General features: G+C 52.0%; 1 protein-coding gene and 1 long non-coding RNA gene across 2 annotated transcripts; both read right to left on the minus strand.

Annotated features, from left to right (window-relative positions):
• Positions 1–285: 285 nt before the first annotated feature.
• On the minus strand, positions 286–21267 carry LOC131481205 (UL16-binding protein 2-like). Its single transcript, XM_058668910.1, has 3 exons — positions 21191–21267; positions 787–1047; positions 286–569 (listed from the first exon to the last, which is right to left on the minus strand). The coding sequence occupies exons 1-3, from the start codon at positions 21258–21260 to the stop codon at positions 286–288; spliced, it is 615 nt and encodes a 204-aa protein (XP_058524893.1). The 5' UTR covers positions 21261–21267.
• Positions 15651–17283, minus strand: LOC131480400 (uncharacterized). The gene is made up of 3 exons (XR_009245511.1): positions 17206–17283; positions 16311–16414; positions 15651–15952 (listed from the first exon to the last, which is right to left on the minus strand). It is a non-coding gene; the product is annotated as an uncharacterized LOC131480400 (long non-coding RNA).
• Positions 21268–26388: the final 5121 nt, after the last annotated feature.

Consider the following 26388-nt stretch of genomic DNA (forward strand, 5'->3'; position numbering starts at 1 on the left):
CAGCCACAGTATGGGGGCTGGCGGGAAAGGCAGAGGGAGGGACTGACATACACATGTACACAGGCCTACACCCTCATGTGCACACACAGGCATGCACATGCCACATTCACACACAAAAACACTCACAGATACACACTCACAGTATCTGCACTTTCATACACACACAGGCAGAGCACACTCATACAGCACACACGCACAACCACACTCACTGCACACACACCTTCAGATGCACACCCACACCCACATGCCATCCCTAGGGAAGACCTCTCCCTCCCAGCCCTCATCCTAGTTACCTGTGGTCCCCAGCATCTTCTTCCTGGATCGATTTAAGCTCAAAAGCCATTTCTCACAGACTCCTGCTAAGGCATTCTTCAACAACTTGGTCATGGCCCCATCATTCTCCAAGGCTGTCTTCAGCCACGTGGCTCCAGCTTCAAGCTCTGTCCACATACTGTTGTCTGAGCTAAAGAGCAGGTTTCTCTGTCCATTGAAGCCAAACTCCCAGGACCAGTGTATTTTCTCACTGCCTTCCTTTTCACAGCGCATCGTGCCCTGCAGGGTGGGGACATCTGTCCCCATTGGGAAGAGATGGGCCAACATCAGTCTTCATAAATACTTCATCCCACCTGGTATCCACTGCTTCTGTCCCGCTGGTATTTCCTGGCATGCTCTGTGCTTGGTACCCTGTCCTTATTCCTGCATAGCAAAAATGTTGCTTTGATCTACACACAATAAAATACACATGTCCAGAGGCTCTGCTGTCCTCAGAGTGCCTTTCATACATACCAGTGGTTGGGAAGATCTCAGATTTAAGGTCCAGCAGCTGCTTCCGGAGCTCCTCAGTCACATATTTCAGCATTTCAATCTGTTCCTCCCAGGTCTCTGTGCTGTTGAGCTTCCTTCCTAGGGGCCCCAAGGGGTTCACCTCACCACCACAGTGAAAGGAGAGAAACACCATCTCATCCATGTGCCCTTGAATTTCACACCATGGCTGTTGAGGCTTGGGCTGAGGAATGATGCTGACATTATACCTCAGACTGTGAGGGTCTGTGAAAGAATAATACAGGTGAGCATCACCCAGGCACCAGCTCTGTGCCAGCAGAAACATCCTTCTCAAGGGCAGGGGAACTTGAGAGCACTTTCCTGGGCTCACCTCTGCATCTCCTTCTGCCTCTGAAGGATCTTACTCCCCATACCTGCCTCACCTCCACTCTGCCCACCCACCAGTGATGAGCCTGCTAGGGCAGTGCCAGGCCAGGCCTGACGGCAGCAGAAAATCTGCTCACATGGATTGCAGGTGATGGGACAGTGCATGGGGGCTTCCTTGAGGGTGCTGATCACCATGGGACAGGTTTGGGACAGGACTACAGGCAATAGGGCTGATGAGCCCGCACAACAAGCACTACAAAACTCAGAACATCCATGGCAGGCTGCATAGGGAGGGAACACAAAACATCCAGGGTAGAGATGAAATGGAGATTCAGGAAATGTTCCAGTGCTCTCTGTGCCTCTGGAAGGAGTGGAAGACGCTTGTTCACCAGCCAACAGAAAGGAGCACCTGCATCATCAGAGGCACAGTCACAGCTCCTGCTCAAGCCTGGGGTTGGGCACTGTGGAAGATGACCCCAAAGTGATAATGCAGTGAAAAATCTCAGTACAAGGGATGCTAAGTGCAGGGGCAGAACTGGGAAGACAGCATGATTGCATTGCTGGGAATGACACCATGTCTGCCAGGACATGTACGCATAAAGATCTGTACCTGTGGATTTCAGAGCACAGGGATCCCACAGGCCAGCCAGATGTGCAGCCAACCTGGATAGTGCCTGATCTGAATAATGACAAGGTCCACAAAGAGGAAGCACAGGCAGTCAGGAGGCTGAGGCAACCACTCCAACAAGAATGTTGCAATCTCTGTCCCGTTTCCAGATTGTGACCACCCCTCTGACCCAGGACCCACTAATCAGAAAAACTAGGCTCTTTCCCAAAGGACCCACAGCCCACAGCAAGTGCATTGCTTCCGGTGGCCTTTCCCAGAGGACGTAAGGCCATCTGCTGGGGGAGCTACATGGCAAAAGGGAAAGTCCGCAGAAAAGTGGGTGTTTGAGGCAGTGGTTAAGCCTTGGCTTGGGCTGCCCATATCCCACATCAGAGTGCCTGGGTTGAGACCAGGCTCTGCTACTCAGTCTAGCTTGCTGGGAGGCAGCAGGTGGCCAACCATGTGGAAGACCCAACAATATTCCAGGCTCTTGGCTTTGGCCTGGTCCTACCCTGGCCATTGTTGGCCTCTCTCTCCCTCCTCTTCCTCACTCCCCCTGCTTTCCCTCTCCCCTGCCTTTCTCCCTCTAGCTGCCCTCCCCTTCCTCCCCTCCTCATCCCTTCCCTCTTACCAGCTCAGTGCCCTTCTTCCCAACTTTCCCTCCTCCTGCTCTCCCTCTTCCCTTCCTCTCCTTCTCCCACCTGCTCTCTCTCCCTCTGCCTCCTCTCCCTTTACCGCCCTCCCCACCTCTCCTCTCCCTCTAATCTCTCTCCTCTCCACCTCTCCCTGCTAGGCATCTCTTGCCCACATGCTCTGACCACTGCTCCAGCTGCATGCTCGGCCCCAGGACCTAGGCTGCTCAGGTGCCACCCTCACCTGGGAACAAGACCTGTGCTCCTTGCTGCTTTCACTCCCACACACTCCAAAGACAGCTCCCTTGTTCTCCTTTCTGGCTCTCCTGGCTTGCAAAGCTACTGAGCTGGACCCACAGGGGCTGAAGACAGGGTTGCACACACAACCAAGGTGAAAATTCCCTCAGGTCACATACATACCTGCACGTGCTGCAAGGGGAACACCCCAGAACCAAGGCAGAAGGCAAAGAATGAGCTTGAGGACTTCCACAGGCACCATGACTGAGCAGAGCCAAAAAGCCGTCCCCTCTTCGTGGCAGAGGGAAGAAGAGTGGATGATCAGCTGCACATCCAAGACTTCTGGAGCTCCCAGGACGGCAGCAGGAAATGCTGCTCTGGAGGGAATCTGCTGTCACAGGAATATTGGATGGAGTTGCAGGTTCATTCTGGAGACTAATATGAGTCTGCTTCCCTTTCCCTGCTCTCCATGGGCCTCTCTCAGAGGCTTCCTGCCCCTCTTTCCCAAAAGTGCACAAGCTAGTGCAGCTCAGGCTCCCCCTGGCCCCTGGGGGTGGTTACAAGCAACAGGACCTTCCTGCATCCCAACACCCTGGACTCAACTCTGCAGAGCACAGGCTCCCGTCTACCTTGTAGTCACCCTGTAGGACAGGAGCAGGGCTCAGTTCACATTCCCTTGTCCCAGGACCAGGGCTGTTGCCGTTAGAAGCCACAGCACCCCTTGGACTCTCCTCGCAGGACCCCAGGAAGGGACCATCCACATCACACCGGCCCATAAGCCCAGGCAGTCACCCAGGCTTGCCAGCAGGACAAGGGGACAGCCAGCCTTGTCTCTCTCAACACCATGAGCAAGGACCTGGCTGTCACAATCACCACGGAGACACACAATGAGCTCTCTGTGCACCAAATGCACACACTCTGGGAACCCCACAATCCTCCAGAATAGATCCTGACTTGAGGGAATCTATGAGATGGCAGATGTGGAATCCAAAATCATGTTTGCAAGGAAAACCCAGTGAGATGTAAGAGAATACAGACAGACCAAACAAGGACATTGAGGGACTGGCGCAGTGGCCTAACAGCTTAAGTCCTCACCTTGAACACACTGGCATTCCCATATGGGCACTGATTCTAGTCCCAGCAGACCTGCTTCCCATCCAGCTCCCTGCTTGTGGCCTGGGAAAGCAGTCGAGGACAGCCCAAAGCCTTGGAACCCTGCACCCATGTGGGAGACCTGGAAGAGACTCTTGGCTCCTGGCTTCAGACTGGCTCAGCTCCAGCCACTGCAGCCACATGGGGAGTGAATCAGCGGATGGAAGATCCTCCTGTCTCTCCTCCTCTCTGTATATCTGACTTTTCAAGAAAAAAAAATAAATCTTTTTCTAAATAAAAGCTAAGAAATAAGGAAATTGATGAGTGACATGAATGAAAACACATTCAGGAATCAAAGCTCACAAAGAAGAACCCAATAGAAATGTTACAGAAACCTTCAACAAGTGAAATACAAACTACGATTGACAACTTTGATGCAGAATAGACCAAGTATAGGGAAGAATTTCTGGAGGACAACACTTTGGAAATACCCAAACCAGATAAAAATAAAGAGAACTCCCAATGGAACTGCTGAACTTATGTAGACAAGGGGATGCTGGACGGTCTGACATGGTCTGTACCAGCAATGTCGGGGCACACTTCAATAACCGAGTGATTGAATTATCCTCCTGATGAAGGATTACACCATTGTAATAATAAGGAGAAAATCAGTGTGGGCTGAGAATTAGGCGGAGGGGGAAGGCAGAGAAAATCCCAGACCCTATGGAATTGTACCATGAAATTCAAACTAAAAAGCATAGTTTTAAAAAAGAAATAGAATGACATCAGTGATCCCCTCCAAAATATATGATGGGATTCCCATAAAAGGTTGCGTTAAGGGCCTGACACAAAGGCTCAATTGGTTAATCCTTCACTTGTAAGCACTGGGATCTCATTTGAGTACCAGTTCATGTTCCAGCTTCTCCATTTCCCATCCAGCTCCCTGCTTGCAGCCAGGGAAAGCAGCAGAAAATGACCCAAAGCCTTGGCATCCTATATGCTTACAGGAGACCTGGAAGCAGCTTCTGGCTCCTGATTTAGACATTGCTGCACTTGGGGAGTGAACCAGCAGACAGATCTTTCTCTTTGTCCCTCATGCTCTCTATGGGTCTTCCTTTCCAATAAAAGTGGATACATCTTTTGCTGTTGTTTTGAAAAAGCTGAATTAATGGTGCAACTGGGTGCGGCACAGTGGCCTGGGAACAGAAGTCCCTGCCTTGAATGTGCAAGGATAGCATATGGGCACTGGATCTAATCCTGACAACCCTACTTCTCATTCAGCTCCTTGATTGTAGAGGACGGCCCAAAGCCTTGGGACCCTGTGCCCAACCCTCCCCTTTCTCCCCCACCCCACCCTCTGCGTGGGAGACCTGCAGAAAGTTCCTGGCTCCTGGCTTCAGATCAGCACAGCACCAGCCACTGCAGCCACTTGGGGGAGTGAATCATCAGACAGAAGATCTTCCTCTCTGTCTCTCCTCCTCTCTGTATATCTGAATTTGCAATAACAATCAATCAATCAATAAATATTTAAAGAAAACAAAACAAAGAGTGAGACTCATAGTAAGTGAATAACCATAGCGTTATTTTCCTGGTAACTTGATGCTGTCCTCAGTATTTCCTGCAGAGGAGTGTGGATTTAGGGATCACAGTGTAAAGATGGAAAGCCATCCACAGTGGTTCACACTCTTACTCAGCATTACAAACAAATGCTTCAAAACATGGTGGTGGGGGGTGCTGGCTGCACACTGGCAGAATTGGCTAATCCTGCTTATAGCCTGGGAAAGTAATGGAAGATGCCTCGAAATGTATATCCTCCTTTTCACTGTAGAATCTGCCACAGAGTGAGTCCGTCCCTTTCCATCGGAAAGACGGGGAGCATGCGGGGAGGGTGCGGGGAGCCCATGCCGGTCAGGCGGGGAGCAGCGGTAAGCCTGTTCCGCGTCCCGGTAAGTCTGTGCCTTTTCTGGTGGGCAGCAGCGGCAAACCCGTGCCCTGTCGCAGTAAGCCTGTAGTGTGACCCAGTAAATCTGCCCTGTCCCGGTAAACTGTCCGTGTCCCAGTAAACCGTCCGTGTCCCGGAAAGCCCGTGCGGGGTCCCGGTATACCTGTGCGTGTCCCGGGAAATCTATGCCGTGTCCCGGTAAACTCTCCGTGTCTCGGTAAATCCGTGCGGGGTCCCGGTAAACCTATGCCTTGTCCCGGTAAACTCGTTCGGGGTCCCGGTAAATAGGTGCGTGTACCGTTATCTGTGCCGTGTCCCGTTAAACTCGTTCGGGGTCCCAGTAAATCTATGCCGTGTCCCGGTAAACTCTCCACGTCCCGTTAAACTCGTTCGGGGTCCCGATAAACCGGTGCGTGTCCCGGTAAATCTATGCCGTGTCCCGGTAAACTGTCCGTGTCCCGGTAAACTCGTTCGGGGTCACGGTAAACCGGTGCGTGTCCCGGTAAACCCGTGCGGGGTCCCGGTAAACCCGTGCGGGGTCCCGGTAAACCTGTGAATGTCCCGGTAAATCTATGCCGTGTCCCGGTAAACCTGTGCGTGTCCCGGTAAATCTATGCCGTGTCCCGTTAAACTCGTGCGGGGTCCCTGTAAACCTCTGCGTGTCCCGGTAAATCTATGCCTTGCCCCGGTAAGCCCGTGCCGTGTCAGGCGGGGAGCGGCGGGGAGCCGGTCCCCAGTAGGGCGGGGAAGTGACAGGGAGCCCTCCAGTGCGCTGCCAAGTTCTAGCTTAAAAAAGAGAAACACCCTCCAAAAAGTAAACTGCCCTTCTTAAAACTCTGAGCCACTTCCCAGGTCATTCTGCCTGCAGGTCTCATCCCTGTACTTCACCCGTCCACTTGTCCTGGTTCCAGCTCCTGCCCAACCCACCAGCGCAGAGGCAGGAGGGCAGCAGTAGATCGGGGTCTCCCAGGCGCACCTGTTCGCTCAGGGCTCCTCGCGGCCCACACCGCTGCTGCTCCGGTGCGGAGCCGCTTCCACGTCCCAGGCGGCGGCAGCCAGGGCGGACCGCGAATTAGACTAGACCGGACGGCGAATCAGAAGGCAGGAAGGCGGAGATGCCGGCGGGCAGGCGGAGAGCAGAAGAATGCCCTCTGGTGCGCTGCCCAGTGACTTTTTATAGGTGGGGCGTAGGTCACGAGTTTGGAGTGTTGTGGGGAGATGTGAGACTTCCTCTCCGCGAATGCTAACCGCGAAGGCAAGCGCAGGCGCGCCTCACCAAAAAGATGATCGTTATCTTTCTCGTTCTCTTTTCTCGTTCTTTTTTCTCGTTCTTTTTTCTCGTTCTCGTTCTCGTTCTCGATATACTCAACGGAAGGGAGCATGCGCTGTAGCAAGGAGCCCAGGCTGACCGGGGAAGGCTCACGACAAAACAATACGATTTCCGAGAACGGTATCGGTATACTCAACCGAAGGGAGCCTCAGCTGGTGCCCTCAGCCCGGGCACACTCGGCACGGCTCTGTACGAGACCATTTGCCATCCTTATCGGTTTACTCAACCGAAGGGAGCATCAGCCGGAGCCCGCAGCCCGGCCAGACCCGGGACGGCTCACGACAAAGACCATACAAAACGAAAGGGAGCATCCGCTGGAGCAAGGAGCCCAGGCTGACCCGGCACGGCTCACGACAAAGACGATTTCCGCAAACGGTTTCGTTTTACTCAACCGAAGGGAGCATCCGCCGGAGCCGCAGCCCAGTCCGACCCGGGGAAGGCTCACCAGGGAGACTTTCTTTCTCCGCACATTCACCGCGAAGGGGCACCAGCTGGAGCCCGGAGCCCGGGCACACCGGCACGGCTCACAAGAAAGACGATTTCCACGATCGGTATCGCTATACTCAACGGAAGGGAGCAGAGGCCGGAGCCCGGGACCTGACCAGACCCGGGGACGGCTCACCAGGGAGACTATCTTTCTCTGCACTTCACCCTGAAGGGAGCATCACTTGGAGCCCTTAACACGGGCAGACCCGGGAACGGTCGTGTCACACGGATGCTGCATTCGGCGTAGGCATACCGGATCACCGCTCAGGGAAGTCGTCTTTGTGGTGAGCCGTCCCGGGCATGCCTGGACTCCGGACTCAGATGGATGCTCCCTTCGGGGTGAGTCTACCTATCGGGGAAGCTCCCTGGTGAGCCTTCCCCGAGTCGGCCTGGGCTGCGCGCTCCGGCTGATGCTCCCTTCGGTTGATTAAAACGAAACTGTTTGCGAAAATCGTCTTTCTTGTGAGCCGTGCCGGGTGTGCCCGGGCTCTGGGCTCCAGCTGGTGCCCCTTCGGGGTGAATGTGCAGAGAAAGAAAGTCTCCCTGGTGAGCCTTCCCCGGGTCGGACTGGGCTGCGGCTCCGGCGGATGCTCCCTTCGGTTGAGTAAAACGAAACCGTTTGCGGAAATCGTCTTTGTCGTGAGCCGTGCCGGGTCAGCCTGGGCTCCTTGCTCCAGCGGATGCTCCCTTTCGTTTTGTATGGTCTTTGTCGTGAGCCGTCCCGGGTCTGGCCGGGCTGCGGGCTCCGGCTGATGCTCCCTTCGGTTGAGTAAACCGATAAGGATGGCAAATGGTCTCGTACAGAGCCGTGCCGAGTGTGCCCGGGCTGAGGGCACCAGCTGAGGCTCCCTTCGGTTGAGTATACCGATACCGTTCTCGGAAATCGTGTTGTTTTGTCGTGAGCCTTCCCCGGTCAGCCTGGGCTCCTTGCTACAGCGCATGCTCCCTTCCGTTGAGTATATCGAGAACGAGAACGAGAACGAGAACGAGAAAAAAGAACGAGAAAAAAGAACGAGAAAAAAGAACGAGAAAGATAACGATCATCTTTTTGGTGAGGCGCGCCTGTGCTTGCCTTCGCGGTTAGCATTCGCGGAGAGGAAGTCTCACATCTCCCCACAACACTCCAAACTCGTGACCTACGCCCCACCTATAAAAAGTCACTGGGCAGCGCACCAGAGGGCATTCTTCTGCTCTCCGCCTGCCCGCCAGACACGGCACGGGCTTACCGGGACAAGGCATAGATTTACCGGGACACGCACAGGTTTACCGGGACCCCGCACGGTTTTACCTGGACACGGCATAGATTTACCGGGACACGGCAGAGATTTACCAGGACCCCGAACGAGTTTACCGGGACACGGACAGTATACCGGGACCCCGCACCGGTTTACCGTGACCCCGAACGAGTTTACCGGGACACGGACAGTTTACTGGGACATGGCATAGATTTACCGGGACACGCACCAGTTTAAAGGGACCCCGAACGAGTTTAACGGGACACGGCATAGGTTTACCGGGAACCCGCACTGGTTTAGCGGGACACGGAGAGTTTACCGGGACAAGCACAGGTTTACCGGGACCCCTCACGGGCTTACCGAGACACGGACGGTTTACCGGGACACGGACAGTATACCGGGACTGGACAGATTTACTGGGTTACAGTACAGGCTTAGCGGGACGCGGCACAGGCTTACTGCGACAGGGCACGGGTTTGCCGCTGCTGCATAACGGAAAAGGTACTGGCTTACCGGGACGCGGAACAGGCTTACTGCTGCTCCCCGCGGGACCGGCATGGGCTCCCCGCTGGACCGCCATGGGCTCCCCGCCGCCTCTCCGCACCTTCCCCGCACCCTCCCTGCAGGACCCTAGATAGGCTCCCCGCCTTTCCGCTGGAAGGGGGACGGGCTCACTCTGTGGCAGATTCTACAGTGAAAAGGAGGATATACATTTCGAGGCATCTTCCATTACTTTCCCAGGCTATAAGCAGGATTAGCCAATTCTGCCAGCGTGCAGCCAGCACCCCTCCCCCACCATGTTTTGAAGCATTTGTAATGCTAAGAGTGTGAACCACTGTGGATGGCTTTCCTTCTTTACACTGTGATCCCTAAATCCACACTCCTCTGCAGGAAATACTGAGGACAGCATCAAGTTACCAGGAAAATAACACTATGGTTATTCACTTACTATGAGTCTCACTCTTTGTTTTGTTTTCTTTAAATATTTATTGATTGATTGATTGTTATTGCAAATTCAGAGATACAGAGAGGAAGATCTTCTGTCTGATGATTCACTTCCCCAAGTGGCTGCAGTGGCTGGTGCTGTGCTGATCTGAAGCCAGGAGCCAGGAACTTTCTGCAGGTCTCCCACGCAGAGGGGGGTTGGGCACAGGGTCCCAAGGCTTTGGGCCGTCCTCTACAATCAAGGAGCTGAATGAGAAGTAGGGTTGTCAGGATTAGATCCAGTGCCCATATGCTATCCTTGCACATTCAAGGCAGGGACTTCTGTTCCCAGGCCACTGTGCCGCACCCAGTTGCACCATTAATTCAGCTTTTTAAAACAACAACAAAAGATGTATCCACTTTTTTGGAAAGGAAGACCCATAGAGAGCATGAGGGACAAAGAGAAAGATCTGTCTGCTGGTTCACTCCCCAAGTGCAGCAATGTCTAAATCAGGAGCCAGAAGCTGCTTCCAGGTCTCCTGTAAGCATATAGGATGCCAAGGCTTTGGGTCATTTTCTGCTGCTTTCCCTGGCTGCAAGCAGGGAGCTGGATAGGAAATGGAGAAGCTGGAACATGAACTGGTACTCATATGAGATCCCAGTGCTTACAAGTGAAGGGTTAACCAATTGAGCCTTTGTGTCAGGCCCTTAACGCAGCCTTTTATGGGAATCCCATCATATATTTTGGAGGGGATCACTGATGTCATTCTATTTCTTTTTTAAAACTATGCTTTTTAGTTTGAATTTCATGGTACAATTCCATAGGGTCTGGGATTTTCTCTGCCTTCCCCCTCCGCCTAATTCTCAGCCCCCACTGATTTTCTCCTTATTATTACAATGGTGTAATCCTTCATCAGGAGGATAGTTCAATCACTCGGTTATTGAAGTGTGCCCCGACATTGCTGGTACAGACCATGTCAGACCGTCCAGCATCCCCTTGTCTACATAAGTTCAGCAGTTCCATTGGGAGTTCTCTTTATTTTGATCTGGTTTGGGTATTTCCAAAGTGTTGTCCTCCAGAAATTCTTCCCTATACTTGGTCTATTCTGCATCAAAGCTGTCAATCGTATTTTGTGTTTTACTTGTTGAAGGTTTCTGTAACATTTCTATTGGGTTCTTCTTTGTGAGCTTTGATTCCTGAATGTGTTTTCATTCACGTCACTCATCAGTTTCCTTATTTCTTAGCTTTTTTTTTTAAATATTTACTTTTTGTTTTCTTGGAAAGTCAGATATACAGAGAGGAGAGACAGGAGGATCTTCCATCCACTGATTTACTCCCCATGTGTCCACAATAGCTGGAGCTGAGCCAGTCTGAAGCCAGGAGCCAAGAGTCTCTTCCAGGTCTCCCACATGGGTGCAGGGTTCCAAGGCTTTGGGCTGTCCTCGACTGCTTTCCCAGGCCACAAGCAGGGAGCTGGATGGGAAGCAGGTCTGCTGGGACTAGAATCAGTGCCCATATGGGAATGCCAGTGTGTTCAAGGTGAGGACTTAAGCTGTTAGGCCACTGCGCGGTCCCTCAATGTCCTTGTTTGGTCTGTCTGTATTCTCTTACATCTCATTGGGTTTTCCTTAGAAACATGATTTTGGATTCCACATCTGCCATCTCATAGATTCCCTCAAGTCAGGATCTATTCTGGAGGATTGTGGGGTTCCCAGAGCGTGTATTTTGGGTGCACAGAGAGCTCATTGTGTGTCTCCGTGGTGATTGTGACAGCCAGGTCCTTGCTCATGGTGTTGAGAGAGACAAGGCTGGCTGTCCCCTTGTCCTGCTGGCAAGCCTGGGTGACTGCCTGGGCTTATGGGCCGGTGTGATGTGGATGGTCCCTTCCTGGGGTCCTGCGAGGAGAGTCCAAGGGGTGCTGTGGCTTCTAACGGCAACAGCCCTGGTCCTGGGACAAGGGAATGTGAACTGAGCCCTGCTCCTGTCCTACAGGGTGACTACAAGGTAGACGGGAGCCTGTGCTCTGCAGAGTTGAGTCCAGGGTGTTGGGATGCAGGAAGGTCCTGTTGCTTGTAACCACCCCCAGGGGCCAGGGAGAGCCTGAGCTGCACTAGCTTGTGCACTTTTGGGAAAGAGGGGCAGGAAGCCTCTGAGAGAGGCCCATGGAGAGCAGGGAAAGGGAAGCAGACTCATATTAGTCTCCAGAATGAACCTGCAACTCCATCCAATATTCCTGTGACAGCAGATTCCCTCCAGAGCAGCATTTCCTGCTGCCGTCGTGGGAGCTCCAGAAGTCTTGATGTGCAGCTGATCATCCACTCTTCTTCCCTCTGCCACGAAGAGGGGACGGCTTTTTGGCTCTGCTCAGTCATGGTGCCTGTGGAAGTCCTCAAGCTCCTTCTTTGCCTTCTGCCTCGGGTCTGGGGTGTTCCCCTTGCGGCACGTGCAGGTATGTATGTGACCTGAGGGAATTTTCACCTTGGTTGTGTGTGCAACCCTGTCTTTAGGCCCCTGTGGGTCCAGCTCAGTAGCTTTGCAAGCCAGGAGAGCCAGAAAGGAGAACAAGGGAGCTGTCTTTGGAGTGTGTGGGAGTGAAAGCAGCAAGGAGCACAGGTCTTGTTCCCAGGTGAGGGTGGCACCTGAGCAGCCAAGGTCCTGGGGCCGAGCATGCAGCTGGAGCAGTGGTCAGAGCATGTGGGCAAGAGATGGCTAGCAGGGACAGGTGGAGAAGAGAGAGATTAGAGGGAGAGGAGAGGTGGGGAGGGCGGTAAAGGGAGAGGAGGCAGAGGGAGAGAGAGCAGGTGGGAGAAGGAGAGGAAGGGAAGAGGGAGAGCAGGAGGAGGGAAAGTTGGGAAGAAGGGCACTGAGCTGGTAAGAGGGAAGGGATAAGGAGGGGAGGAAGGGGAGGGCAGCTAGAGGGAGAAAGGCAGGGGAGAGGGAAAGCAGGGAGTGAGGAAGAGGAGGGAGAGAGATATCAATATACTTTTCTGGATTGCCCATGTCTTTTATAGCTTATTTTTTAAATTGTGGAATGCTTCACCATTGTGTGTATTCACCAGTGTGCTTATCACACTCCTTCTGACAGATAATTTGCTTGCCCTGAGTTCTCCCAATGAAGCTATGATAACCATGTGTGTGCAAGCTCTTCCCAGAACTTCAAATTTCAACTCATTTGTGCAATTACCAGATTGTGTGATGGCTGCATCAAATGAGTTTGTAAGAAAGAACTTCTCTTTGAAGGAGGCTGAGGCACTTTTGCATCCTGCAAGCAATTAATGAGAGTCTGTGCTAGTCTACGTTACGTTCCTATGCCAGCTTGTGCAGTAACTCACTTTTCTTTTCCTTGTCATGGTCATCTTTTTTATTATTATTTTAATTTTTCATCTTATAAATTTATTTTCTATCATGCTTACATATTTGAGTAAGTTGGAAGGGACAAGGATTAGGGGAAAGAGAGTGAGAACATTGCTTTTAACTTTGCTTTTTCTTCTTCCTGTGTCTGGGGAAAGGGAGAAGATGAGGAAGAAGTTGCATACCGCTTCCCAACCACCTCATTACCTAGGGATGGGGAACAGCAACCTCATCTCCTCCCAGGGTCCCCAATATGGAGCATGCTCTGAGGTTCTGCTTAGGTGTTTTCAGTAGTTCTGAGATGCTGTTGATCTTGCTGCTCCAAGGATGAGGAAACCCTTCCAAGGTCCATTGGCTGACATAAGCCACATTTGAGTCTCCATTCACTCAGCTGTTTGCTGTCAATGCTTGGCCAGGGTAGTTGAACAATGTGTGCCATCTCCCTTCCTCTGCATGGTACCAGATGTTTCCTGCTGACCCCAGTGACATGCCATATCCTCCTTTTGCATCTGACCATGCACTCCACAGCTCTAAGCCACTGAGGAGACCCAGTTCTGACACGTGCACTCCACAATCAGACCCCAGATCCTACAGTTCTCCCCATGATCAGAATTCTGAGTCCAGCAGTTCAGCTGAGGAAATCCCAAAGAAACTTCTTCTGATGTGATTCCTGAAATGACTCCTGTGTGTGGTTGTCTATACGGGATCCGGCTCTGTCCTTCATGCGCTTCAACCAAGGCATACACTGCTAGTTGATCTTGCACTCTCCAGGTACTTCTGCAGTCTAGCCTGACAAGGTTTGCTTCCAGGCCCAGTACTTGCCAATTGATGCTGAAGCAAAGCCCAACAAATCTACACTGACTCAGGTTTTGCACTGCATCCTGACAAGGGAGTTCCCCAAACCATGCTATCAGATCTCCTTCAGTGAGAGATCCTATGCACATCGGTAGGTCGTGGCCCAGCCTGACTTAGTCCTCCTCTTGTCCTGACAGGTACAGTGGCCTTGCCCAACTGGCCCACACCCATTGCTGTTCTTATTGTTGGGTGCTTTAGCCCAGCCATACCTGGTCCACACCCAGATGCAGCACTTGCATGGTTCAGTGTGTGCCAGGACATATCCCACCCCATTCTATCCCTACTCTGGTTCTCATGTGCAACAGTGGGTGCTGCGGTTAAGTCCTATCTGCCACAGCCCTGACCCTGTCCTCATTGTTTGTATAACAAAATTTCTGGTATAATCAAGCATTGTTAAAAAACATGACCTCCATTACTCATAGGATATTGAATTTACTAAACACACCACAAACAATTTGTGTAAACATGTTTTACTGAGGTGGGAGAGCACAATAGCTTAATTGACTAACCCTCTGTCTGCAAACTTCAGCATCCGATATTGGTGGCAGTTTGTATCCCATCCACTCTATTTCCCTTCCAGGTCCCTGCTGATTACCTGGGACAGCAGTCGGGGATGACTCAAAGCCTTGGGACCCTACACTCAAATGGGAGATGCTGAGGTTCCTGGCTCCTTGTTTCAGATCGGTCCAGCTCTGGCCAACAGCTATTTGGGGAGTAGTCAGTGTTGTACTGAATTTTGAGATCCCCAGAAAACCAGAGTCTGAAGTCGATGCTAATGCATAAAGGACAGTTTGTTCAGGTTAACCTGGGTCTCCCAGCTACTGCCCCCAACCCAACAGGGCTGGGAGGGGAGGGGCAGCTGCAGCCAAGGCTGCAGCAGGAACAGCTGGGCAGGAAAAAAAAAGAGCGAGGTTGAACAGCACAGGGTTCTTACACATTTCAGGCCTATTGCATGTAATCGCACAGTTATGATTGGTCAGTTTATCTGTTAAAAGAGCAAGTGGGCAGGCTTTTATTGGTGGATTTGAAGCAAACAACTTTCAAAAAGTACAAATTGATGGACAATAGGGCAGTGAGCAACTTATCTAACAAGCACACCAGGGACCTCCTTCCTGAGGAGCGCTCTGCCTACCTGACCTGCCAGGTGTCCTGCTGGGTGTCACACAGTCTGCCAGGCCTGGCACTCACACAGCCCCCACCCATGCAAGTAAGGCAGAAATCACAAAAACAGAAAACACCTAGGTTCTTCACCAGCAGATGGAGGATCTTACTCTCTGTCAATCTGCCTTCCTAATAAGAATAAATAAATTATTTTAAAAGTTGTATAGTTACTTTATCATATAAATACATATACTAATACATAAATATTCATCTGCCACAACTTAATTTACTAACAAATCTCTCTATGTGTAATCTCTAAATCTTCCTCACCAGCTATTTGATTATTCTCTTAAAATACATTATCTAATACTTCTGTACAATTCTGTATTAATTCTGAACACAGCAGGTCAAATGAAAATTGCTTTCATGGGGCTGGCTTTGTGGTGCAGTGGGTTAAGCCACTGCTTATAATACTGCCATCCCATGTGCAAGTGCAAGTTCAAGTCTAGGTTCTCCACAACCAGGAAGATAGTAGAGGAAGGCTCAAGTAGGCACCACCTACACGGCAGACGCCGATGGAGTTCCTACTGCTGGTGTGGATCTGGTCCAGACGCAGGTGTTGCATCCGCTGGGCAGTGAATCAGCAAATGAAAGAGCTCCTGTGTTTCTCTGTTTCTTTGTCATCTCCCTTCTCTCTTCCCCCTCTCTCCTCTCTCTCTTCCTAACATTCAAGTACATAAATTTGCAAAGAAAGGTAAAATGAAAAAAGGGAAAGAAAGCAAGCCAGCCAAAAAAGAAAGTCTGCACCACCCCAAGCCCTGCACACGCTGTGTTGTCTGGTTGCGTGGAGACGACTCAGCACTGTACCACAATCTCTATGATCTGTTCAGACGTGGCTTTCAAGAAGAAGCTCGTGTGTTAGCCTTCATCTTTATCCCGTATCACTCAGGTTCTTCCAAACTCCATGTTGTAACTTACATTATCTGTGTGGATCAAGCTAGGGTCAACACCTAAGGAATGAAGGCAGAAATAAGCAGAAGATAAACTGATAAGGTTCAGGTCTAGATGGCATGGGAGATGGTGGACAGTTGGACTGTGGCCTGCAAGACCATGTGTTCAGGGCATATTTGCTAATTATGCTAAGAGCCCTGGGGGAAATACTGAGAAGTTACTAGGCAGGAATGAACATTCCCCTGAGTCCCACAGGTCTCATTCTCCTTGGTTCCTTCCAGTATAAAAAGGGACAGCCCAGAGGGCAGGGATGGACTTGGGGAATTCACTTTCCCATTCTCCTACCTCACCCATCTGCCTCCCGCTTCCCTCACAATGCTGCCTTCAACACCAGCTATGCTGAAAGGGTCCACCTACATGCCAAAGCAGAACTAAGCCAGTGAGGAGCAGGAGGGTCGAGAGGTTGGGCCTGAGGACTGTCGCTTTGGAGGGTGATGCTTCTGGGGTCGTGGTTGGTGTTGCTGAAATGCAAGCAAAAACAGTTATGGCCCCTGTACAGATTCCTGCATCCAGAAATCTTCCAGTTTCTGCAGTTGGGCAATGTGGCCAAGCACACAACTGCCTCCCGTTTCCATGCTGGTCACAGTGACAGGCTCTCGGGTAGCAGCGAGGGAGGATATGTCCTACCCTCAGGGAACGATCTGCCAGACAGGGGAGCCAGGGTGCCCTGATACATGATACTCTCGCTGTCCCAGACGAGGAGAGGGACCAGGTGGTGGTTGAGATGGGTCACAGGAGTCCATATGGGTTCTGCAGGATCCAAGAGAGTGTGCAGGCAAAACAGGGAGGATGTGATTCTAGGAAGAGAGCACAGTGAAGGAGGCTTAGACACAAGGACTGCCTCAGCTAGAACGCTGGAGAAGAGGCAGGGTGAGTGGAGTAAAATCCATGCCCTGAGGAAGACAATGCAGAGGAAAAGCAGAGGTGGGAGGAGATGCAGGGAGGACGCTGGGCTGGACTCTGCTGTTCTGGGGAGAAGGCTCCAGGCTGGATCACTCTCAGACACCCACACATTCACACATTCACACACAAGCACAACACAATCACACACACAACACACCCACACGTGTACACAAGACCCAGACTCACAACACACACACACCACACACATACACACAGAATCCATACTCACAACACGCACTCACACTTACACTCCTACCCACACATATACACAGAGCAGCCACACTCACATCACACACACGTGCACGCTTACACACACACACACAATTGTTCCCAAAGCTCTTGCTCTTACCTGTGGTCTCCAGCATTTCCTTCCTTTACAGCAAGAAGTTCTTACGCCAGCTCTGACAATCTCCCATGGACACTCTGCGGAAAATATCCATCATGTGGCTGTCATTCTGCCATGTCTTCAGCCATCTGGCTCTAGGATCAAGTTCTGTCCATGTTCTTTGCTCTGAGTCAAGGAGGAGAGATTTCTGTCCACTGATGCTGAACAGCCAGGACCCATGTGTGCGCCCAGAGGCATCACGCACACAGCACATCCTTGCCTGCAAGCTGAGGGCATGTGTCCTCATTGGGAAGAGATCAGCCAAGATTAGTCTTGACAAGCCCTTGTCCCCATCTGCTATCCTCTGCCCCCATCCCCTCCATTGCTCCTGGCCCTGACTGTCCTCCCGGTCCTGCCCCACTCTACACCTCCAAAGGAGAATCCTGAGTCCCTGGTTTCACAATACTTGTCATCTGCCACCCTGGTCTTTTCCCACTCACCCCTGCTTGTGTCATCTGCTGGGTTCATCTCAGCCTGCTGTTGTATGAGGATGTCTGTCACTTCTCTGAATGTTTCCTTCATTTCTTTTTCTTCATTGTCAGGGATATGTGTTTCATTCCCAGGGAGAATAAAACAGTTGGCCTTGTTGAAGCCACAGGCACCAGTTAGAAAGATTTTGCCATCTATATAACCCTGGAATTCACACACTCGTTGGCCAGCTTGGGCTCTGGGGATGACAGTGAAGCGATGGCAAAGAGAATGATCATCTGTGAATGAAAAAATGCAAGTAACATTGATGACAACATTGAAAACAACTCACAGACAGTCCTTCCTCCAGTTCTAGGACACTAAGCAGCCCATGCAGGATTGGGCTGGAAATCAGGGAGATCACCTCCCGGCCATGGCACCTGCATCCCTGACTCTGACTTCCTCACTCCTGTGCTCCTTGTCATTCATGCTGGTTCTATGAGGTACACAGGATCACCTGGAACCAGGGAGCTGGGGACAGAAGCTTTGTACAAACACACACATTGTGCACGTTCACACTCCAACTGAACAGCAACCCTGAAAGAAAGAGACCACGTGGATGAAAGCTGACAGCACAGGGGTGTTCTGGAAAGACTGGTGCAGGTGGTGCTGGCCCTGGCAGCAGCAGGGAGGCCCCGTGTGCATGCTCCCTTTGGCGGCTACTTTCTCCTGGGAGCACTCGGCAGAGCAGACTCCAAGATGCAGGAGAAAGGCAAAGACAGGTGTGGATCAGAGGAAGAGAATTCCAGAAACAAGGTTCCAGGGCATGTCAGGGACAGTAGGAGATCAGAGCAGATCAGTCAGCCTGGAAGGTTTCTAGAGGCAAGAGTGACAAGAGACAGACTCACACAGGCACCTACATAGAACCCAGAGGGAATTATAGCACACTCCAGGAACAGCACATATGTACATCAAGAAACAAGAAAGACACCAGATCAATGAGCTAAGTGTATACCTGAAGGAACTAGCAAAACAGCAGCAAAACAACCCCCAAAACAACAGAAAACAAGAAAGGAAGGAAAGAAGGAAAGGAGGATGGAAAGGTGGGTGGGAGGGAGAAGGAGGGAGGAGAGAGCAGCTATGCTGGCATACTGGAATATTTAACACTAATTGGGCTTTAACCGGGCCCAGAATACCCACCAGCTTTTGGCTGCTTTCTTCCCAGCAGTGTAGCACTTCAATAGTGCAAGGCAACCTAGGTCACTGCCTTGATGTGGAGGGCTGCTTTCTGTCTGATTCAGGTCCCTGGTAGTACGACTGGGAAGACAGCAGCAGATGGTCCAACTGCTAGGGCTTGTACACCCATGTAGGAGATCCAGAAGAAGCTCCCAGCTCTTGGCTTTTCACTGGCCCAGCCCCAGCCATGTGACCACTTGTGGAATGAACTAACAAATGGAAGATAAACTCTCACTCTCTCACCCCTTCTCTCTCTCTCTCTCTCTCTCTCTCTGTTTGTCCGTTGCTTGCTTTCTTTCTCTGCCCCTCCTTCTCTTCATCTCTCCCTCCTTCTCTCTCCCTTCTAAGTGCAATTCTGAATTTTGAAAGAACTAAATCTTAAAAAAAATCTGTCATCCCAGAATGCTATATCAGCAAAGTTCTCATTTATAAATGTACATAAAATACCTTCCAAAACAAACAAAAATTGAAATAACCTGTCACCATTCACCAGCTTTACACATGATACTTAGGGCCATGCTGCACACAGAAATGGAATAATAGCCGTCATAAGGAAACAGAGTGAAGGCACAACATCTACTGAAAGTGCAAAGGCAATCCAAAACAAATAATATGAATATTTATGGGAAAGCAGCAGGATCAAGTTGATATTTATCAGTAATAACTTTGAAGGTATGCTCACTTCGGCAGCACATATGCTAAATACGGGAAGTCTGAAGGGAAGTGGATCTCATGATCCAATACAAAGACACAGACTGGCTAAATGGATTAAAAAGTAGGCCAGCACGGTGGTGTAGCTCATCAGTTCTCTGCCCGTAATGCCAGCATTCCCTATGGGGACCTGTTTGAGTCCTGGCTGTTCCACTTCCAACCCAGCTCCCAGGTAATGACCTAGCAAAGCATCTGAGGATGGCATGAGGCCTTGGACTGCTGAAACCATGTGAAAGACCCAGAAAAAACTGACACTCAGTTTCAGACCAGTCCAGCTCTGGCTGTGGCAGTCATTGGGTGAGTGAATCAGCAGATGAAAGATCTTTCTTTCCCCTCACTCTCTAACTCTGATTTTCAGGTAAGAATAAAATAAATCTTTAAAAAAAGTATATATGCAATTGGGGCCAACAACATGATATGCTTGTTCACCAGCCAACAGAAAGGAGCACCTGCATCATCAGAGGCACAGTCACAGCTCCTGCTCAAGCCTGGGGTTGGGCACTGTGGAACATGACCCCAAAGTGATAATGCAGTGAAAAATCTCAGTACAGGGGATGCTAAGTGCAGGTGCAGAACTGGGAAGACAGCATGATTGCATTGCTGGGAATGACACCATGTCTGCCAGGACATGTACACATAAAGATCTGTACCTGTGGATTTCAGAGCACGGGGATCCCACAGGCCAGCCAGATGTGCAGCCAACCTGGATAGTGCCTGATCTGAATAATGACAAGGCCCACAAAGAGGAAGCACAGGCGGTCAGGAGGCTGATGCAGCCACTCCAACAAGAATGTTGCAATCTCTGTCCCGTTACCAGATTGTGACCACCCCTCTGACCCAGGACCCACTAATCAGAAAAACTAGGCTCTTTCCCAAAGGACCCACAGCCCACAGCAAGTGCATTGCTTCCGGTGGCCTTTCCCAGAGGACGTAAGGCCAACTGCTGGGGGAGCTACATGGCAAAAAGGAAAGTCTGCAGAAAAGTGGGTGTTTGAGGCAGTGGTTAAGCCTTGGCTTGGGCTGCCCGTATCCCACATCAGAGTGCCTGGGTTGAGACCAGGCTCTGCTACTCAGTCTAGCTTGCTGGGAGGCAGCAGGTGGCCAACCATGTGGAAGACCCAACAATATTCCAGGCTCTTGGCTTTGGCCTGGTCCTACCCTGGCCACTGTTGGCCTCTCTCTCCCTCCTCTTCCTCACTCCCCCTGCTTTCCCTCTCCCCTGCCTTTCTCCCTCTAGCTGCCCTCCCCTTCCTCCCCTCCTTATCCCTTCCCTCTTACCAGCTCAGTGCCCTTCTTCCCAACTTTCCCTCCTCCTGCTCTCCCTCTTCCCTTCCTCTCCTTCTCCCACCTGCTCTGACCACTGCTCCAGCTGCATGCTCTGCCCCAGGACCTTGGCTGCTCAGGTGCCACCCTCACCTGGGAACAAGACCTGTGCTCCTTGCTGCTTTCACTCCCACACACTCCAAAGACAGCTCCCTTGTTCTCCTTCCTGCTCTCCTGGCTTGCAAAGCTACTGACTGAGCTGGACCCACAGGGGGCTGAAACAGGGTTGCACACAAACCAAGGTGAAAATTCCCTCAGGTCACATACTTACCTGCACACGCCACAAGGGGAAGAGGCAGCAGAACACAAAGAATGAGCTTGAGGACTTCCGCAAGCACCATGACTGAGCAGAGCCTAAAAGCCGTCCCCTCCTCGTGGCAGAGGGAAGAAGAGTGGATGATCAGCTGCACATCCAAGACTTCTGGAGCTCCCAGGACGGCAGCAGGAAATGCTGCTCTGGAGGGAATCTGCTGTCACAGGAATATTGGATGGAGTTGCAGGTTCATTCTGGAGACTGATATGAGTCTGCTTCCCTTTCCCTGCTCTCCATGGGCCTCTCTCAGAGGCTTCCTGCCCCCCCTTTCCCAAAAGTGCACAAGCTAGTGCAGCTCAGGCTCTCCCTGGCCCCTGGGGGTGGTTACAAGCAACAGGACCTTCCTGCATCCCAACACCCTGGACTCAACTCTGCAGAGCACAGGCTCCCGTCTACCTTGTAGTCACCCTGTAGGACAGGAGCAGGGCTCAGTTCACATTCCCTTGTCCCAGGACCAGGGCTGTTGCCGTTAGAAGCCACAGCACCCCTTGGACTCTCCTCGCAGGACCCCAGGAAGGGACCATCCACATCACACCGGCCCATAAGCCCAGGCAGTCACCCAGGCTTGCCAGCAGGACAAGGGGACAGCCAGCCTTGTCTCTCTCAACACCATGAGCAAGGACCTGGCTGTCACAATCACCAGGGAGACACACAATGAGCTCTCTGTGCACCAAATGTACACACTCTGGGAACCCCACAATCATCTAGAATAGATCCTGACCTGAGGGAATCTATGAGATGGCAGATGTGGAATTCCAAATCATGTTTCTAAGGCTAATACAGTAAGAGCAAGAGAATACAGACAGAAAATACAGTGAGAGTAAGAGAATACAGAGTGAGTCTGTCTGCCTTCTGGTGGAGAGACAGGGAGCCTGTCTTGGGTCCAGTGGGGAGGCAGCCGGGAGCCTGTCCCCTGTGTGGCGGTCTGGCAGGCAGCAGGGGTAGCCTGTCCCAAGTCTGGCCCCATGGTCTGGTGGCAGGGAGCAGTGGGGAGCCCTCCAGTGCGCTGCTGAGTTCTGCTTAAAAAAGAAAAAAAAAAAAAAACCTCCAAAAAGTAAACCGCACTTCTTAAAACTTTGAGCCACTTCCCAGGTCATTTTGCCTATAGGTCTCATCCCTGCACTTCACCCCTCCACTTGCCCTGGTTCCAGCACCTGCCCAACCCACCAGCGCAGAGGCAGGAGGGCAGCAGTAGACCCAGGTCTCCCAGGCACACCTGCTGGCTCTGGGCTCCTGGCTCTTTGGGGACCAACACCACTGCTGAACCGGTGTGGAGCCGCTTCAAGTCAGAGGCGGTGGCATGGAGCCAGGAGTGCAAATGAGTAGGCTGGCCAGCGAAAGAGGCCTCAGGAAAACAGAGCCGCAGACAGGAGGGCGGGAGAGCAGAAGGGAACCCTCTGGAAACTTCTGGCTTTCCCCCCAGTGATTTTTCGTAAGTGGATTTTACCTCACTGGCTTGACACGTGAAGGGGAGCAGTGGGGCGTGCCTCCGCGGGGGCCTTATTAGTTCTTGGCGTGGGTGGGGCAGAGACGGTGTCCAGCAGCCAAGGGGCCCAGTGTTCAGGAAGTCGCTCAGGGTGTTTCTTGGTGGAGTAAACGGTGACCGCAGCTGGTGGGGAAAAACTACACACCAGGGCGCGCGGGGGCTGAGGGGGGGATAGCAGGGTGGTGGGATGACATGGGCCAATGGGGACGGAGAGGCTAATAACTCCAGCGGTAGGGGTGGGGCGCAGACTGCTACACAGGCGAAGAGGCTGCAATGCCTCTCTGGGTGTTGGAGGAAACAGAGACCTCAGCTGGGCTGGTGTAGGAATAGGGCACCCCGGGGTGGGGGAGGCGGTGGAGACACAGCTGGCCCTTTCCTCTAGCTCCCCCCGCTCCAGGGTCTCAGGGTCTCGCCCTGCCTCCTACCCAGCCCCTTCCTGGGATTCCAACTGGGAACCTCAGAAATGCCAGGCTGCTCACTCTGCTGAGCTATATGAGCTTCTCACAACAAATCGGGCTCTTGCCCTAGTGACACGGTTGTTTTATTTTTCTTTCCATGTGCTGCCAGCCCCATAGAGGACGTCGGCAGGCAGCAGAGGCTAGGGGAGCACACTGTTCCCAGCCTTAGCTCAGATGACAGCCTTGCCTAGGGCAATATCACCTGTGCAGGTGAGGGCTGCTAACAGGACTGGGGAAATGTGGAAGAAAGGTCCAGGCCCACTGAAAGTAGGAACAGCAACAGCAATAACTCTGCGTCCATGTGGTTTAGGAGGGAGCGGGTCCCTGGGGAAATGAACACACACCTCCACCTACACGGCCCAGCACAGTCACTCTGCAGAGCCTCCATGTGCATTTCCCTGATGGCCAGTCCTGGGAAAACGCAGAACTTGGTACCAAGAACTCCAACTTCCTGAGCTGCAACAACCCATCCCCTTTGCTTGCAAGTGAAGAGCTACAGTAAGCTGCTCCATAAAGGGCATCTTGTTAACTCATCTGGATATTAATGCCAGGTAGGTTAGGAAGGAAGTCAGGCGGCAAGGGCACTTGAAGGAACCCTGGGACATAGGTGAACCTCGTGAGGGTGGCAGTGAGCAGGAGATCAGTTCAAATTTAGGTAAACAGGTGGCAGACCAATGCTTGGGTTCTCAAGGCTCAGAAGAAACACAAGGAGTCCATTGAGACTCCACTGTAGCACCATGAGAATAAGCTACACAGAAATCAACCAGAGTCCTCGGCCTCCCCCAGGACCCAAGAGAGCTCTTTCCTCAGGGTAAGTGCACCATGAGGGAACTTGGGAACTGGGTTAAAATTCCTAGCTCCACCCAGCTGCTAATATATGGTGGCTGGGTGAGTTTGGGAGGGGTTCGGGCCTTGGGTTTGGGGGCAAGTGCCACTCCTCACAGTGTGGCAGCTGTAGGGGGTGCCCCTGTTGGGCCGGACCCAATGCTGGGGCTCACGCCAAAGACACTGCCGCAAGGCAGTGAACGAGTCTTCGGCCTCCCCGGCTCTGCCTGCTGGCCGCCCGGCCAGAGAGCTCTGGGATATTGGTTGTCTGAATCACTGCTTAGGTAGCTACTTGAGTCAAGGACACTAAGTCACACTGTCTAAGGCAGAGGCCAAGACAAGTGAGGGACTGAGACATGCTGAGTCAGAGCAACCACGGGCAGGCGCATGATCTACGGCTAGGAACAGGCCCTTTGGGGAGGTAAGGGGACACCTTAACTGGGTTGAGGTTCCCACCAAGGTGCGAGTGTGCTGGAATCAGGTTGCATTCTATCTAGGAAACAGTTGCAATCTCCCAAGGCACTAGTGTGGACTGGGATTGGATACACCAGGCCAGGCCAGACCCCAACACCATCTGGTGTCCTGGAGAACCAGGGTGGATGTGGGACTGACTAGGCTGGGTCTCAACCTCATACTGAGCCATGTGTGAGCTGTACGTGGGTATGGACGAGCCATGGCTGGGCTGAAACATCCAACAACAAGAACCAGAACGGGGTGAAAGCAAGCCAGGAAAAGCCACTGTTCCTGCTAGGACAGGAGGTGAACTGAATAGGGCTGGCTCATCGACCCCCTGGTATGCGCAAAATCTGGCATTGGGAGAGGTTCTGATGGAGGAGCCTGGGCAACTCCTCTGGCAGGACACAGTCCCTGCAGGTAAGCGCAAGAAGCATGATAGGAAACAGCCCAGAATAGGCCATGGAAAGTTTCCCACTGGCATACATTTGGCATGGGTCAGGGGCAGACCAGGATGAATCAGTTCATGTCATACACTGGTAAATCCGAACACCAGAACAGAGTGTGGGTTGAGCCGGGACTGGTCGCGACAAAACCAGTGCACACTATGGAACGCTAGGGTGAGGTTGCATGTACTGGATTTGACTGCAGCACCCAACCAGCACGCGCGAGATCCAGGAAGGGAGGGGCAGAGCCGGCGGGGGGGATTAAGGGGTGCCCCCTCGCCAGACAGCTACTCCCACTGGAGAGCTTGGGCTGGGATGGGGACAGACCAGACTAAGCAAGGCTACAACACCTGCACGCTGCATGTGGACTAGATCAGAGAAAAGCCAGGCTGGGCCAATTATTCCTACTGGTGCAAGCATAAATTAGAGTGGGTGAGGGTTGTTAGGGCTTAGCCACAGCATCAGCTGGCAGAAGCTGGCACTGGTGACTAATTCTGTCAAGTCAAATCACAGAACCACCCACAGAGATCATAAACCGGGATTGAGAGAGACCCAGGACGGAAATAGTGGGTTCCCCCCTCTTGGGTCGCTACTCCCGTGGGAGGGCATGAAAACTTAGACAGGGACTGGGGTGGCTAGACAGAGAGGCACTCAACAACATCCGTGAGGGCTGGAGAGTTGAGTTGGTTAGATAGAACTAAGCTTTAATACCCACTGACAAGTACAAGAGCCAAATAGGATGTGGGACAGACTGGACTAGTCTGCTATACATACTGGCAAACCAGGGTAGGGAGCGGGCCCGGTGGGGGTTATTGTGGGTCGCCCCAACTAGGCTGCAGCTCTCACTGGTTGATGTGGAGGGCCGAGTGTGTGCTGGGCAGAGCCAGGCTGGACTGCAACACCCATTGTTTCCAGTGGAAATCAGGACTGAAAACAGAACCAACCCAGCAATTGCAACCACCAGTTGATCGTGGTGACGGACTGTGCCGGGCCCTGTGCTTGCTAGAACATACAAGAATCTGGTCAGGGAATACCTCAAAGTTTCTTTGGAGATCTCCCCAATCGAACTGCTGGACTCAGAACCCTAGCCAAGAAAAGACAGAGGACAGAGCAAGTCAATCAACCACCTCAGCTATATGTTGGCAGCGAAATACTGGGCAAATGAAGACTCTATGATGGACTGTGTCAATCAGTGGATGACCTCACCGAGTGAAACTGGCAGCGATTCATAACTGGAGAACTATTAAAACCATTTGAGCAAGGATCTCAGAGCATGCCCCACATCCGGGACTTGGGGTGGGTGGGAAACTGGGTGGGGCTTCTCCGTCAATATCCCCCTTTACCTCAGATACATGATGGAAACAATATGGACATAATACTATTACCCACTTCCCTATACCCCCTGAACCTTTTTTTTTAACTGCAATTAACTATATAAAGATTGTCAACAAAAATACAATAAAAAAAATATATATACATATATATAAA

This window comes from Ochotona princeps, chromosome 1, assembly GCF_030435755.1.
Source record: "Ochotona princeps isolate mOchPri1 chromosome 1, mOchPri1.hap1, whole genome shotgun sequence".
In the NCBI taxonomy this organism is placed as follows: Eukaryota; Metazoa; Chordata; class Mammalia; order Lagomorpha; family Ochotonidae; genus Ochotona; species Ochotona princeps.

Bases quoted from the DNA above. Each gene is read 5' to 3' on its own strand.
- LOC131481205 (XM_058668910.1), bottom strand. From the start codon at position 21,260: ATGGTGCTTGCGGAAGTCCTCAAGCTCATTCTTTGTGTTCTGCTGCCT. The intron at 1,048-21,190 runs GTAAGTATGTGA...ATTCTTTCACAG, and splicing joins TCCCCTTGTGGCGTGTGCAG to ACCCTCACAGTCTGAGGTAT. The intron at 570-786 runs GTATGTATGAAA...CAATGGGGACAG, and splicing joins TGAGATCTTCCCAACCACTG to ATGTCCCCACCCTGCAGGGC.